Source organism: Myxocyprinus asiaticus, chromosome 32 (genome assembly GCF_019703515.2).
Source record: "Myxocyprinus asiaticus isolate MX2 ecotype Aquarium Trade chromosome 32, UBuf_Myxa_2, whole genome shotgun sequence".
Lineage (NCBI taxonomy): Eukaryota > Metazoa > Chordata > Actinopteri > Cypriniformes > Catostomidae > Myxocyprinus > Myxocyprinus asiaticus.
In genome coordinates this window covers 24,601,664-24,617,532 of record NC_059375.1, presented here as the reverse complement: position 1 = coordinate 24,617,532, position 15,869 = coordinate 24,601,664, and the positions used below count along the sequence as shown (strand labels likewise).

The window sequence follows — 15,869 nt, the reverse complement described above, 5'->3', positions numbered from 1 at the left end:
TTAATTATCTACATTATTCAGTGTTTATTTGCTTTAATATTTATTTATATCACAAATAAGTCTTAAAAACACAGACTAGCATGTGTCTATATATAAACTGTACATGAAGCCAAGGCACTATACACTGCAGAATAGAAAGAGGTTTTCTCTTATTCCACAAATTGCATTCATTCTAACCAGTTTGAAGAGACACTGTACAGATTCACAAACACAGCCCCATTTATACATACAGGCCTCTTAATGTTCAAGGAACTATCTGTAATGTTAAACACTTTCGAGGCCATTTAGGAGAGAAGATATGAACGTTAAGATCATAAATTACATAATGTAACACAAGGTCTCCCCCAAAGTCAAGGACACATTTGAGCTTCCTTACATTCAGATAATACTAAAAGGCTATTTTCATTTATTGGGTATTTATATAAAGCTGGGCAGTGTATGAGGGCTTAATTGTGCATAAGGGATGGCTGAATGGCTTCTGTCATGTCGTCACAGAGCAATGCAGAAAAATAAAAACAAGAAAACAACAAGCTAGGGAGCACACAAAAAAATCCAACCGATTTTGCTGATTCACTGATAAAGGGAAAATAACAAAACAAAACCCAGGAAATAAAAAAAAAAAAGAAAAAAAAAGAAAAAGCACTACACAAGGCTGGTAAACCTCTGCCGATCTTTTTATTTTTCATCTTCCTCCTCTGCACCTGCCTGTGTGATTTGACATGGGTAGATCTAAGCTTGTGTTTGTCCTGTCTGACTTAAAAGGAATGAGAAAGTTCTCCACTTGCAGATTCAACCCCAGCAGTTCCAGTGCAGTCAAGTCCCTCTTGAAAGGACTCTAAAATGTATTTCCCTCTAAAATAATCCTTTGGCTTTCTTCACATTCACTTGCTTCCATCCTGGCAATGCCTCATACTCACTTTTTGTCATTTCCAATGCTTTCTGTGAAGAGCACACATACATAATATACTGTAAGGATTAAAACCAAAAAAACAACAACAAACAAACATGTTATTTAAAGTCAAACTGGAGTACTGAAAAAAACTGAAAAGAACAATCACACACAAAAGCACACTTATTCTTCTGTCAAGGTGGGGAGTTTCATTAACTTCTATTGCTTTTATGCGGAGGTGGTGATATTTCCTATGGACCCTTTTCACATTTCCAGGTTTGGAATGCGAAAATAAACTTTAGCTAAAAGTTACGTAGGAGACCATAGCAAATATTACTTTTTGCGTTCCAATTTGCTCCAACAGCAGAAAAAATCCACTATTAAGTTTCCACAACTTTCTGAGAGAGAGAGAGAGAGAAATTAGGGCAGTTGTTGACTAGTTTTTTATTTTTATTTTATTAATGTCAGGGTAATATAATAAAGTAAATTTATAACACTATAAATTTACTTTAAACAATTTAAAAATGTAAAATATAAAAATGTTTGCTAAATTTATGCCCCTAAATTAATTAGCTGTTTTCCTGGTTGGGATCATTGGCTGAACCCCACAAAGCAGCTTAACCTGACCCACACATATAAAAAAGTTGTAGGATATAGGCCATTACCATTCACCAATTCAAAAATGTAACCATTTTTTACCAGTTTAGAAAACTATTAAAGATTTTAAACTAAAGAACTTATCCTGAATACAATGTACTAAACTATACTATAACAGTGGCAAGAAAAAATATCTGAACCCTTTGGAATTATCTAGGTTTCTGCAACAATTGGTCATAAAATGTGATCTCATCTTCATCAAAGTCACAAGTATAGACAAACAATAATGTGCTTAAGCTAACAACACAAACATTTATAATTTTTCATATCTTTATTGAACATCTCATTAAACATTCACAGTGCTATGGAAAAAGTAAGTAAACCCTTGGATTTAATAACTGGTCGATCTGTCTTTGGCAGCAATCACCTCAATCAAGCATTTCCAGTAGCTGCATTTTAGACCTGCACAACGTTCAGAAGGAATATTGGACCATTCTTCCTTACAGAACTGCTTCAGCTCCACCATATTCTTAGGATGTCTGGTGTGAACGGCTCTCTTGAGGTCATTCCACAGCATCTCTATCGGTTTAAGATCTGGACTCTGACTGGGCCACTCCAAAAGGTGGATTTTCTTTTATTGAAGGTATTTTGTAGTGGATTTACTTTGATGTTTAGGGTCATTGTCCTGCTGCATCACCCAACTTCTACTGAGCTTCAGCTGGTGCAGAGCCACCCTGACATGATCCTGTAGGACATCTTTATAAACTTGGAAATACATTTTTCCCTAGATGGCAAGCAGTCCAGGCCCCAAAGCAGCCCCAAATTATGATGTTCCCTCCACCATACTTCACCAATGGGATGATGTTTTCATGTTGGTATGCGGTGACCTTTTTATGCTATACGTAGTGCTGCGTGTTCTTCCGAAACAAATCAACCTAAGATTCATCAGTCCACAAAAAATTTTCCCAGTAGCGTTGTGGAGTGTCAAGGTAGTCTTTGGAAAACTTCAGGCATACAGCAATGTTTTTGTTGGAAAGCAGCAGCTTCCTTTGTAGTGTCCTGTCATGGACACCATGTCGGTTTAATGTTTTCTATATAGTAGACTCATGAACAGAGATGTTAGCCAGTTCCATTGATTCCTTTGAGTCACTAGCTGTCACTCTTGGGTTCTTTTTTGCATCGAGCATTCTGCAGTGTGCCCTTTGAGTCATTTTGGCTAGATAGCCACTTCTAGGGAGAGTAGCTAAATCATCTATGAATAAATCATCTAATTCATAGACAATTTGTCTAACTGTGGACAGATGTCTAAGCTCTTCGAGATAACTTTGTAACCCTTTCCAGCTTTATGCAAAGCAACAATTCTTGATCATAGGTCTTCGGAGATCTCTTTTTTGCGAGGCATGGTCCACGTCAATAGATGCTTCTTGTGAATAGAAAACTCAAAATGTCTGAGTGCTGAGTTTTATTAGTCAAAGTAGCTCTAACCTACACCTCCAAACTAGTTCCTGATTCTAATTAGCTTTTGTTGATGTCATTAGCCTTGTGTGAATGTTTGAAAGATGTATTCAATATGCACAAGAACAATAATTTGTATGTTATTAGTTAAAACAGATTGTGTTTGTTTATTATTGCAACTTAGATGAAGATAAAACCAGATTTTAAGACAAATTTATACATACTGCAAATGCAGTTAATTCCAAAGGATTCACATAGTTTTCTTGCCGCTGTATGTATAGACATACAAGACAATCTTAAATTCAACCCCATGCACGGGACCTGCAAAAGTGAGCTATCAGTGGTGCACCATGACCCACACGCTGTAAATATCAGACAGTTTGCACCAAAGGATGTGTTAAACAAGCAAATGGTGAGGCAGTTCAAACGGTGATGATGTTGCATTAGTGGGAAAACACGAGTGTTCCTTTTTATACAAAACTCACCTTCCCAGAAGCCCCTACACCCTGGCATGTGAAGAGAAAAATTTACCTTAGTCAGACTCAAGACTACAATAGCAAAAATGGGAAAAGCAGAAAGATAGCATGAAAAGAGAGATAGGTTAAGAGGGGCCACTTGATGAAGACATGGTGGAAGCAGAAGGAGAAATATGAAATGCAGAGTAGTACAGATAGTACAGAACATTTATGCACAGACAGACAAGCATTACAGAACAGATAGCCTACATAATATACTTCAATAATATCCGTATCCTAAAATTATCAAAGTTAGGCTTATTAATAACTTAAATTGATCCAACTTAAACACTATGGTCTATAATAACATCTGTAGACAGTAGACATATCTTTACCAAATGGGAGATCTACTGAAACTTGAGATGTGCTTTATCTCACCTCAAAGTCTTCATCTGATAGGTAGACCTCAAGACGTAGAGGGTCAATACCTTCTGGTAGGGGACGGGCTTGTAGATCGGCCAGTGGGTAAGTGGTCTTGCAAAGTCTTGTCAAGACGTCTTTAACAAGAATGATCTGATTGCATACTTCAGCTTCCTATAAATCGCAGAAAATAAATGAGAAAGTTGGTGTACACCACAAGACCACCAACCATATGCATTAGTCAAACTTATCCTAAAACCCATCCATGTGCCTTAGTAGTAGTACTGCTACTATTAAAGTGTAATAAAGTTAGTGAATTTAATTCTCACTCACCTTCTCTGTGATCTCAGCGATGTCCTCTCTGTGTTCCCAGCTGGGAAACATGTTAGTGAATGTAAGAGGCTCTAGGCCTGCATGGATCAAGTATGATTTTGGAGGTTTCTTCTCATTTTTTTCTACAAAGACAAAAGCAAAGTGTCATGCTGATGTAATACTACCAGCTACTTAAAGAAGAAAAACATTTATACTTCGTCAATTCCATGGTCAGACTTGTTTAATGTAGCCAACTGCAAATGTAAATTTGTGGGCTCATTAAGTGTTGACAACTAAATGTTCTATAGCTAGAAGTTGTATTCAAGAATATTCAATAGCAAAGTAGGAATAGACAAAATATGAATGATGTGTCCTTGTTTTATAGAAAATCATAAGGAAAATAAGTTTATTTAACTAAAGAGGTCTATATAAGCAATCCAAGTTATTTCACCAATTTTTTCTCTAATGATAATACAGTTGAGACCAGGCAAGAAATTGGTTTAAAACAATGAGGAAATGGGATTGAGAAATAATGAAGGCCAGATTCAAAGTCCCCATGAGCACAACAGATCTTTATGCAGCCTGATATCATGAACATTACGTGACCGTGGCAACACTGTTGCCAAACCAAATTACATGCTTCATTACATGTTTTGCTGCAGTTTCCCAGTGAAATGTCCAGTGGGGGGCGCCAAAAGTGAGTGAAATAGTGTTGTAATCAGACAAGGTTTTTAAGGTGAATATTAGATCGAAGTATTAATAAGTAAATGTAACTCCCTAACCTAAAACTTTAACATAAACCTAACCAAAAAGCAAATGAGAGGTAAACAAAACAGACATCCTTACCCTAAACCAACACCTAAACCTAACCGAGAGCATCCAAAATGCAAATATGACATGAAATGCACATTTTCTGAAGCAACCATGTAATTTCGTGTCTATTCTATGACACTTTCATCTCATGTGTCTACTTGCGAGCTTGGCTGGGCTTGAACCATGATCTTCTGAGTCCAAAGTCCAACACTTAAGCTACTGCGCAAGTTAATCACATTGGAATAAATATGTAAATGTAGGTGGGTCTGTAATACAAGCATTAAAATGTATTGTTTTTCAAATGATGCGTTATAGTAAAAATGTTTCGATATCATAATATAGCAGTGTATATTACAGTAAAAAATAAGTGTTTATAAAATCATAATCAGCCATTGTTGTTGTGATTTGTGTGAAAGTGATTTAAATGCACAGTTGTTGAAGTGCCTCTAGTGCTAATTTCACTAGGTAACTGTGGCAAAACGTAGAACGTGGCATGCAAAACTGAGTTTGCAAAAATTAAGTTATAGTAACATTTATTCTATGAGACAAGGTTGTCAAAATGTGTCATCAAGAGTATGTGCACAGCTCTTACAGCACCAATATTTGTAACTATGTTCTTGACAATTAAGCAAAATATACTTTGTGGCAGAAATTCACTTAAAAAAAGATATTACACATTGGCACTGATATCTGTTTCTTAGCTAGATAATTTAAACACTGGAATGTTCATTTAAGTGGCCAGGAAGGTTGGTCAGCTGCATGGTCACCTTTGCAATAGTGGAGCACAGTTTCCATGGCACACTTCCTGTCAGAGTCCCATCGTATGCGAGCTGATCCTGTGCTCTCACTGTCCTGAGGCCACCAGCCCTGCCATAGGTAAACTTCATGGTGATTATCCACCAAAAACAGGGCTAAAGAAAAACAAACACATTTTTGTACAATAGCAATAAATGATTAAGATTTTTTTCCCCATAATACATTATACAGGCAATGATAGTAGAAAGTGTCATTAAAAGCTAACTGATGTCTACTCTGAATACCTAAACAGTGAGAAGTATATCTGACGACAGCACCCTTAAAAGGTGTTTAGTGAACATGAATGTGTCAAGCACCTGGCTGAGTGGCTGTATACAAATCCTCCTGAAGAAAAGGCATTGAGTTGACCATATTTGGCTCTCTGGACGGATACACAAACTCCACTGCCATAAACTCCCCTGAAACACTGCTTAGCTGGAAGAGCCGAGGAGTAAAGTTAAATTTTCCTGGGTCTGAAACATACAAACAAATAGGGGCATCATAAATGAACAGCTTAAACATTTTAATTACTCCTTTTGTTTTATACAGGAAAAATGAGTGGGTTTCGAGGGATATAATCACAACAATACAATTATATTTTTAAACATTCATCATGCAAAATAACTGATTAAAATATTTTGCATAAAAAAAAAATAAAAAAAAAATATATATATATATATATATATATATATATATATATATATATATATATATATATATATATATATATATATATATATATATACACACACACACGCGCACATATATATATATATATATATATATATATATATATATATACACATATATACACACACACACACAGTACTATAGTTTTAGGCACTTGTGAAAAATGTTGCTTAGTGAGGATGTCTTCAAAAATAATGCCATAAATTGTTTTCATTTATCAATTAACATCATACAAAGTCCAGAAAACATAAAGCTAAATCAATATTTAGTGTGACCACCTTTGCCTTTAAAACAGCACCAATTCTCCTAAGTACACCTGGACATAGTTTTTTTTTTGTGGTTGTTGGCAGATAGGATGTGGAGAATTCACCAAAGTTCTTCTATCTATTTAGGCTGTCTCAATTACTTCTGCCTCTTCATGTAATCACAGAATGACTCGATGTTCAGTGGGGGCCTCTGTGGGGGCACCCTGTTCTTCTATTCTAATCTGTTCTATGTGCAAAAGTAATGTTTGGGAGTCTAAAATGTATTTCTCCTATTGACACACTAAAGCTGAAGATATAAATAACCATCAAAACAAATGTTTTTGTGAAACATTTTAAGTGCCTAAAACTTTTGCACATTACTGTATGTATGTATGTATGTATGTATATATATATATATATATATATACACACACACACACACACACACACACACACACACACGCGCGCGTGCGCGCGCGCATGCGGCCAAATGTTTGGAATAATGTACAGATTTTGCTCTTATGGAAAGAAATTTGTACTTTTATTCACCAAAGTGGCATTCAACTGATCACAATGTATAGTCAGGACATTAATAACATGAAAAATTACTATTACAATTTGAAAAAAAAATTTCAGAACTTCTTAAACTACTTCAATGAGTTCTCATAAAAAAAATCCTCCACGTGCAGCAATGACAGCTTTGCAGATCCTTGGCATTATAGCTGTCAGTTTGTCCAGATGCTCACCCCACACTTCCTGTAGCACTTGCCATAGATGTGGCTGTCTTGTCGGGCACTTCTCACACACCTTACAGTCTAGCTGATCCCACAAAAGCTCAATGGGGTTAAGATCCATAACACTCTTTTCTAATTATCTGTTGTCCAATGTCTGTTTCTTTGCCCACTCTAACCTTTTCTTTTTGTTTTTCTGTTTCAAAAGGGGCTTTTTCTTTACAATTCTTCCCATAAGGCCTGCACCCCTGAGTCTTCTCTTTACTGTTGTACATGAAACTGGTGTTGAGCGGGTAGAATTCAATGAAGCTGTCAGCTGAGGACATGTGAGGCATCTATTTCTCAAACTAGAGACTCTGATGTACTTATCCTCTTGTTTAGTTGTACATCTGGCCTTCCACATCTCTTTCTGTCCTTGTTAGAGCCAGTTGTCCTTTGTCTGTGAAGACTGCAGTGTACACCTTTGTATTAAATCTTCAGTTTTTTGGCAATTTCAAGCATTGTATAGCCTTAATTTCTCAAAACAATGATTGACTGACAAGTTTCTAGAGAAAGCTGTTTCTTTTTTGCCATTTCTGACCTAATATTGACCTTAAGACATGCCAGTCTATTGCATACTGTGGCAACTCCAAAACAAACACAAAGACAATGTTAAGCTTCATTTAATGAACCAAATAGCTTTCAACTGTTTTTGATATAATGGCAAGTGATTTTCTAGTACCAAATTAGCAATTTAGCATGATTACTCAAGGATAAGGTGTTGGGGTGATGGCTGCTGGAAATGGGGCCTGTCTAGATTTGATCAAAAATGACTTTCAAATAGTGATGGTACTGTTTTTTACATCAGTAATGTCCTGACTATACTTTGCGATCAGTTGAAAGCCACTTTGGTGAAATCAATTACCAATTTCCTTCCGAAACAGCAAAATCTGTACATTATCCCAAACGTTCGGCCACCAGTGTGTGTATTTATTTGGAAGATTCAAAATCCACTTGGCTTAAACCTCTTAAACTCCACATCAGATGTAAACACACACTGGCACACAGTTCTCTACTCACCCTGCAGCATGCAGTCGTAAGCCTTTCGATCTCTCCTTCCCAAGGCCTCCCAGAAGCCCTGTGGTTCTGCTCCCTCATCACACTCATGAATGGACACTTTACTGCTGCTGTGAAGCCCCGCCTCCAGAGGACACCTGTTGATCAGACACACTAATAATTTGATCCTGACACATATGTTGCACAAGTATTGCAAGTATGTCTATTAAAAACTACTGTATATGTGTATTTTATAACAGTTTACTCACAGCTCTTTGATCTTGTTGGCAGCGGTCCGCCCCACATCACGTGTGTGTGTCTGTGCCTTGCAACCGTGCCACAGGTACATGCTGGCTTTAGGAATGTTCAGCAGGATCATGGAGATTCGAGACCGTAGGCTGCTGCAGTGGCACACCACCTCCAGCAGTTGGCCCTCTATCGGTTTCTCTCCTCTGACACAGTATAATCGCCAGTCATCTGCACAGTGAGAAAATCGGGTCATAAGCATGACATTTTATACAGCCTCAAGTCACTATGAGATTTGATAGTTTAAAATATGCTGTTCATGGCCTACTGTATTTTTATATACATTACATACATATATATATTATACACCACTTCTCATAATCTCCACAGATTCAATCATGTGGTGTTTTCAAAACAGACATTATACTTCCTCAATAGGAATAATTTATTCAAATAAATAACATCATATACATATACTGTGTGGCAGCAGAAAAGCATTTAGACAAAACAAAAACTGGCTTTAAAAATAAAAATATTTTTTTGTTTTATTTCCATATCATTATACATAACACTATTATTGGCCTAATTCAGTTTGCGCTATTTTTAATTGTTGGTCTATGTACTCGTGTCAGATGGACACTTTTGGAGTCTCATTTTGGATGCATAGTGTGTCACTAGAAATGCATAGGTTTAGTGTTATTACTTAAGTTAGTTTTATCACATTTCTTTAAAAAAAAAAAAAAAAAAGACATGATTACTGTAGCCGGTCAAATTTGACAGGGAATACTAAGAGTGTCGTCCTGTAACGAAGACTGTGAAGGGATACATTCTGATACCGAAGTATTTTTGATCAATTCAGTAAAAGAACCGGTTCATAAGAGTCATTTGTTTGTGAAATGTTTTCCTTAAAAAGTTTAGGTAAAATTAAACAAAAGGATAGTTTGTGGTAAAATTAGCAAAAGAGATTACTTTGTGCATTTTCTTCCTCCTCCTCTCTCTTGCCAGCATGGACAATCATTCCTCCATTAAAGCACTGTAGGAAACAAGGAGGCTCCTTTCCCTGCTGTACCTGGACCTGCATACCACACACACACAAACTACATCTTGTTTCTATTATGATTAAAGGGATAGTTCACCCAAAAATGAAAATTCAGTCATTGTTTACTCACCCCTGTGTTGTTTTTCTTAACACAAAAGGAGAAACTGTGAAAAACTTTTTGTGCTCAGTGATGTCATACAATGGCGGTTTATGGTGACTACATCTTCAAGCTTCAAAAGAACGCAAAAGTATAATTAAGAAGTCTAATAAATTATTTCATGAAACTCATGATTGTTTTGAAAGCATAAGATAAGGTTTGGTGAGAAACAAACCGAAATCTAATGTATAATTTAGTGAAAATGTTCACTGAACGTTGATCTCCGGTGCGTTCGTGATAGGGCACGAGAGCAACAGTTCCCGCAGCCCCCTCGTGACATTGTGGCATCGAAGCAAAATCTTGTTTGGTTTAACTAAAAACAGGTCTGCCACAGCTACAGCGACAACAGAACCCAACACAGCTGCACACAAAACAGAGAACAGAACTTACTAAACATTTCTGAAGAGTTCGTAGTCGAAGAATTTATGCATTTCTATGCCCAGCTTATTTTTTTGAAAGTTGTTGCCAGTTCATAGTGGATGGAGTTACCCGCATGATGCCAAAAATAGAAAATAAGCGATAGATAGAATGTACCGTCTCTCATCACTGCTGGTTAGGACAAAAACTCTGATTACCATAGAAAATATACCTTTTATCGTGTGTCGTTTTCCATCAGGTTAGGACATTGTGTAACTGTGGCTGCCTGTAGCCTCCTCTGTTCCTGTTTGATTTCTGAATACTCCGTTTAAAAAAAAATATAAAAGGCTGGGCATAGAAACGCTTCAATTCTTCGACTAAAAGCTCTTCAGACATCTTTAGTAAGTTCTGTTATCTGTTTTGTGTGCAGCTGTGTTGTGTTCTTTTGTCGCTATCGCTGTGGCGGACCTGTTTTTAGATAAACAAAATGAGTTTTCGCTTGAAAGCCCCAGTGTCGTGAGGGGGCTGTGTTTCTCTTGTGCCCTATCATGAACGCGCACAGGACATCAACGGTCAGGGAACATTTTCACTAATACATTAGATTTCGGTTTGTTTCTCACCAAACCGTATCTTATGCTTTCATAACATTCATGAGTATCATGAAATAATTTATTAGACTTCTTAATTACACTTTTGCATTCTTTTGAAGCTTGAAGATGTAGTCACCATAAACTGCAATTGTATGACATCACTGAGCACAATTTTTTTCCCCCACAATTTCTCTCTTTGTGTTAAGAAAAAGAAAGTCATATTGGGTTATAACAACACAGGGGTGAGTAAACAATGACTGAATTTTCATTTTTGGGTGAACTAATCCTTTAAATACTAATATTTCACAGTTTTCACATTAGAGCCAAAATGATAAGATTAATTGATTAATAACAGGAAAGGTGTAAAATGTATGTTTTAAAATAATCCTGAGCTGAATACCTGAGCTCCTCTCTCTTCGTCCAGCTCCACAGTCATCAGTGCTGATGTTCCTTTCTCACTCACCGTGGAGTTATGACCCTGCCAGAAGAAATAACAACACTTCTCCTTCCCTGGACCGATAATCCTTTCCGAATTCAGCCTCTTGCCAACTGCATGAAAAAGCAGAGTTTAAGATTAGTGGTGGCAGTGGTGCTATGAAAACAACAGCCTAGCTGCAGCAACATACTCTGGCACCCAGTAACTACTGGTTTTATGAGAACAGTTCATTCATGACTGTTTATAGACAGGATGTTATATCAGCATCAAAGAGCTTCTGAACACTAAGATGCTAAGGAAAGGACAGTAGGGGAAAAAATGCTTGCTACACACATGCACGCACTAGTGTGCTCTCTCATATGTCCATTTACACCTTCAACACACATGCACAGCTCACCTGCTGTACTGATCATGTATTTCCATTTAACCACATATGTGTCCCCTTCATGGAACTGACCAATGCTCTGTTTGGGTAGGCGACTAGAACAAGGGAGATATATAAAACCCATTCATTTAATCTCTCACATTATTGTGAATTTCCTGCAAATATCTTTATCATCTCTAGATGTAATTCACAGATTCATGCCACTGTAATAGGTTTTAATAAACAGTGGTACTTGAACAAAAGATTTCATACAGCACCCTACCTGTAGTCAAACTCTAGAATGTGCCAGACATCAACAGACATTGTGCTGATCTCAAAATTCCGCCCTTCGTCACCCTCCACCAATCCGTAACCTCGTCCAACATTAACACCATCCAAAATGGTCTTTACTGACGTCCGTACCATCGGCAACATCAGAGTCACATCATAGGGCCTACATTCCCCACTCCGAAGCTCCTAAAGGAATCAATGAATTAATCATTTTAATAATTTTACAGCAATTTAAAATATTATCTGCAGTATCTAATGGATACATACTTGTGGTTATACTAAAAAAAAAAAAACACGAAGTTATTAGGATACAACTTAGGCTGTATGTCTTTACCTTGTTTTCATCAGCATGTAAGTGGCCATTCTTCTTGGCATCACTCCAATCCAAAAACTTCTCTTTAAAGAGAGTTGTCTCATTGTGCTGAGTTAACCTGCCAAACACAGCCCAGTCAGGCCGTCCCTGGCCTTTCCTATGAAACACAAATACAGCAAAATAGAAACAAACATTTTAACATATAATTACAGAAAGTAAGGTTTTAAATCAGATTGTGCTAGAATAGAAGAAAAAAACAGACAGCACTAATGTGTTTTTGGAGTGTCATACTTGGTACAGTTTCAGACGTTCTGAGGGCAACCAGAAGTCTGTTAATGAACATTGAAATACTTGGCTACTGTTGTAACAGATCTAAACAAGTTAAGCTTTAGAACACATCATTGAGGCAACTTTAGAGCACTTTTTACCTGAGAGGACTCTGTGAATAAGCTTTAAAAGGTCACAAGTGCCAAAACTTGATCTATAATGGAACAGTATGCATAAGCGGAGCCAAAAATACTCAGCTCTGTATGTGTTTATGCATTGGTGTGTTTTGTTTGTACCTGGGTATAAGTGTGTTGCATTCTCCAGGGTCCAGAGGATTAATATCACAGTTGGTGTAGTCAAAGGTACCATTCCACAAGTGCTTTGCTAGCTGAAAAGCCACTTTTCTCTGTGCCAGCGTCACCTCCTTACCATGCCACACGTACACTTCGCTACCAAAATCAAACACCAGCACCTAGATTTCAGATAACAAAAGTAGTGCGTTATCTGTTGTAATGATGGAATTTTGGCAAAATTCAACAGAGAACATTTCAAACTACTGAAGTTCACATTATCAAGTATTTCTGAGTATTTAGCAGAGACATACAATGCAGTATATCGCTGACCGTATCAATATCAGCCATTTTTTTAATTATCGGTATTTGCCAGAGTAGGCTGATATTTGAACCAGGTAATATCAGGCTTTTTTTATTTTTATAATTTGAGCAGTAAACTCTTTTTCTATGTTAGGTTTCAAAGGTATTGAACAGTTATCTATCTTTGTACTGTACATTATAATATGTATATGTCTGATTTTACTTGAAACATGTAAAATTGATGGCTGGAGCTTATCATATCTAACTGATTTGCAATATTGGCCATCACATCAGTTGTCAGCCATAAGATAAAAATAACTGTCAACCATCTGAACAGGCCAAATTTTCTACATCAGTCTATCCAAAGTATTTATTATGTAATATTTTCAGTACTTCTTTAGAGCCGAGCATGGAGGAGCGGGGCACTCGACCCCAGTAGTCATCTTCAGGAACAAGTTTATCCTCCATAAGCCTGTAGATGCAGTTGGTCTCTACAACAGCAGTCTCATAGAACTCATCTTCTTCTGGGGTGCCTGCAGCTGTAAGGTAAAATGGACATATTAAACAGGGACTGCAGAATAATGCTAAGATCAGCCTGGCTTATTATTACTATGCTTGCATACAAAAACACAACTGTATGGAAATAAGTGTTGACGAAATAACTAAGAAATACTGAAAACAATAACTTACCTTGATAACTGGCTTGGCCGCCAAGAATCTTCCAAAACTCTTTGGCTGCATAACAGTGAGTGTTGGCACCTTCCTCAATGGTCTCCACATACGAGGCTCTGCAACCCAGGTCATGCTTTGTCTGAATAAACGTGGCCAACTCTGCAGCCTGCAGGATTGAAAATGAAAATCAGTTGCATCACAAATGCAGCGCCAACAACAGTGGTCATACCATTTTTTTTTTGTTTTTGAAAGGGAATCATTTTTAAGAGCCTGAGTCTGGAGATTGCATGGTTGTATGCTTGACCTGCTAGTAATTGGTATAGCTAGAAGTGGGTGTCCACACACATACTTTTTAGCCATGTACTGTAGTGTACTGCAGCATGGTTGAATGCAAATGATACAACTTTTAAATTACATCATTATTAAATCCACAGGTATTACTGAACAATATAATGCCCTATAGCAAACACATAACACACAGAGCATCACACATCATTGGTAAGATGTAGGTCAAACTCAGAGTCCAATGACCTGCTGTCTGGCTTTGAACAATCAAAGCTTCTTCAGTTTGTTTGAGCGAGAGAAACACTGAAGTTTTACAATCCATCACCTGCTTCCTGTGCAACATGACATTTCCTCTGTGGTTAAATCTGTTTACTTCCTGCACGTGAGGGACACGGCAATACAAATATGAACATTAGGGGGAATACTGTACCCTGACTAAAAACAGGAAATATATTACAGGTTATAGTTGTTGATATAGTTGACAACCTTTGAAATTAACAGATGCAAAATAAACAACAAAGTGTGATGTGTGTGTATATTTCTGCAGAACATACTCACTTTGGCCTTCTCGATAACATTTGCAAATTCTCCAATCCAGATGAAGCAGTGATGGGGCGTGATCAGGAGGAAGCAATCGCCACTGTTCAAGGAGGAAGCTCTGGGCTCAACTAGTCTGGTCTGGACATGGCGACGACCTGATTAAAATGCATGGGGAAATTGGGCCATTATCACGGAGTCACAGGCTTAACCCCCTGTTGTCAGGAACAAAAATACATAGGAAGTGATTTGCTTTTACATTGCTTTGTCTTGGTTTAATTTCAAACTCAGGGGAGAATTGTTATATGTGCACTGAAAACAGTGTTATAATCAGTTGCATGAATATCCTGGAAAGCAGAACAATTACTACATTTGGACACAGGGTGTGTCTCAGTCAGCTCCCTAGTTCAGTAGTCAGGGCACTGAACAGGGAGTCGGCCATTTTTAAGGCTGTCCAAATCGCAAAATCGTTCCAGTGCCTAGCTACATGCTAAAATATGCTATCAACACCTAGCTACATGCTTAACCATGCTAGCAATGCCTAGCTACAAGTTAGCAATGCCTAGCTACATGCTAGCATTGCCTAGCAATATGCTAGTTACACCTAGCTACATGCTAAAACGAAAAATCGATCTACCTATCTATCGATCAAGATTGTAACTTTTTTTTAAACTTTCAGACAAGATTCTCTACAAACATTTCAGTCTAGTTTTCTCTTTAAAAGAGCTGTTGTTTGTAATATACTCAGCAAAAAAGAAACATCCTCACTTTCAACTGCTTTTATTTTCAGCAAACTTAACATGTGCAAATATTTGTATGAACATAAAAAGATTCAACAACTAAGACATAAATTGAACAAGTTTCACAGACATGTGGAATAATGTGTCCCTGAAAAAGGGGGGTAACAGTAACAAGTCAGTATCTGGTGTGGCCACCAGCTGGATTAAGTACTGCAGTGCATCTCCTCCTCATGGACTGCACCAGATTTGCCAGTTCTTGCTGTGAGATGTTACCCCACTCTTCCACCAGGGCACTTGCAAGTTCCTGGACATTTCTGGGGGGAATGGCCCTAGCCCTCACCCTCCGATCCAACAGGTCCCAGACGTGCTCAACGGGATTGAGATCCGGGCTCTTTGCTGGCCATGGCAGAACACATTCCTGTCTTGTCTGTTTAAACGTGCAACTTCGTTATCGTGTCACAGGTGATTGAGTCATATATGTCCCAATGTTCACTGGATCTACACCCTTGCCAGTGCCTGAATTCGTGTTTATGATGCACTGATTC

General features: G+C 37.5%; 1 protein-coding gene across 1 annotated transcript in view; it reads right to left on the bottom strand.

The window, feature by feature from the left end:
- The window catches only part of LOC127422760 (supervillin-like), a 66,434-nt gene continuing 50,565 nt past the window's right edge, over window positions 1-15,869 (bottom strand). The window contains exons 26-42 of the mRNA XM_051666486.1: window positions 14,606-14,742; window positions 13,781-13,928; window positions 13,484-13,629; window positions 12,794-12,969; window positions 12,252-12,387; window positions 11,910-12,103; window positions 11,660-11,742; window positions 11,227-11,375; window positions 9,653-9,758; window positions 8,707-8,914; window positions 8,462-8,595; window positions 6,054-6,209; window positions 5,709-5,852; window positions 4,150-4,271; window positions 3,835-3,990; window positions 3,427-3,447; window positions 1-939 (exon numbers count right to left, since the gene is read on the bottom strand). Of these exons, the coding sequence (XP_051522446.1) occupies window positions 853-939; window positions 3,427-3,447; window positions 3,835-3,990; window positions 4,150-4,271; window positions 5,709-5,852; window positions 6,054-6,209; window positions 8,462-8,595; window positions 8,707-8,914; window positions 9,653-9,758; window positions 11,227-11,375; window positions 11,660-11,742; window positions 11,910-12,103; window positions 12,252-12,387; window positions 12,794-12,969; window positions 13,484-13,629; window positions 13,781-13,928; window positions 14,606-14,742 (2,303 nt within the window). The 3' untranslated portion in view covers window positions 1-852. The remainder of the gene's footprint in view (window positions 940-3,426; window positions 3,448-3,834; window positions 3,991-4,149; window positions 4,272-5,708; window positions 5,853-6,053; window positions 6,210-8,461; window positions 8,596-8,706; window positions 8,915-9,652; window positions 9,759-11,226; window positions 11,376-11,659; window positions 11,743-11,909; window positions 12,104-12,251; window positions 12,388-12,793; window positions 12,970-13,483; window positions 13,630-13,780; window positions 13,929-14,605; window positions 14,743-15,869) is intronic.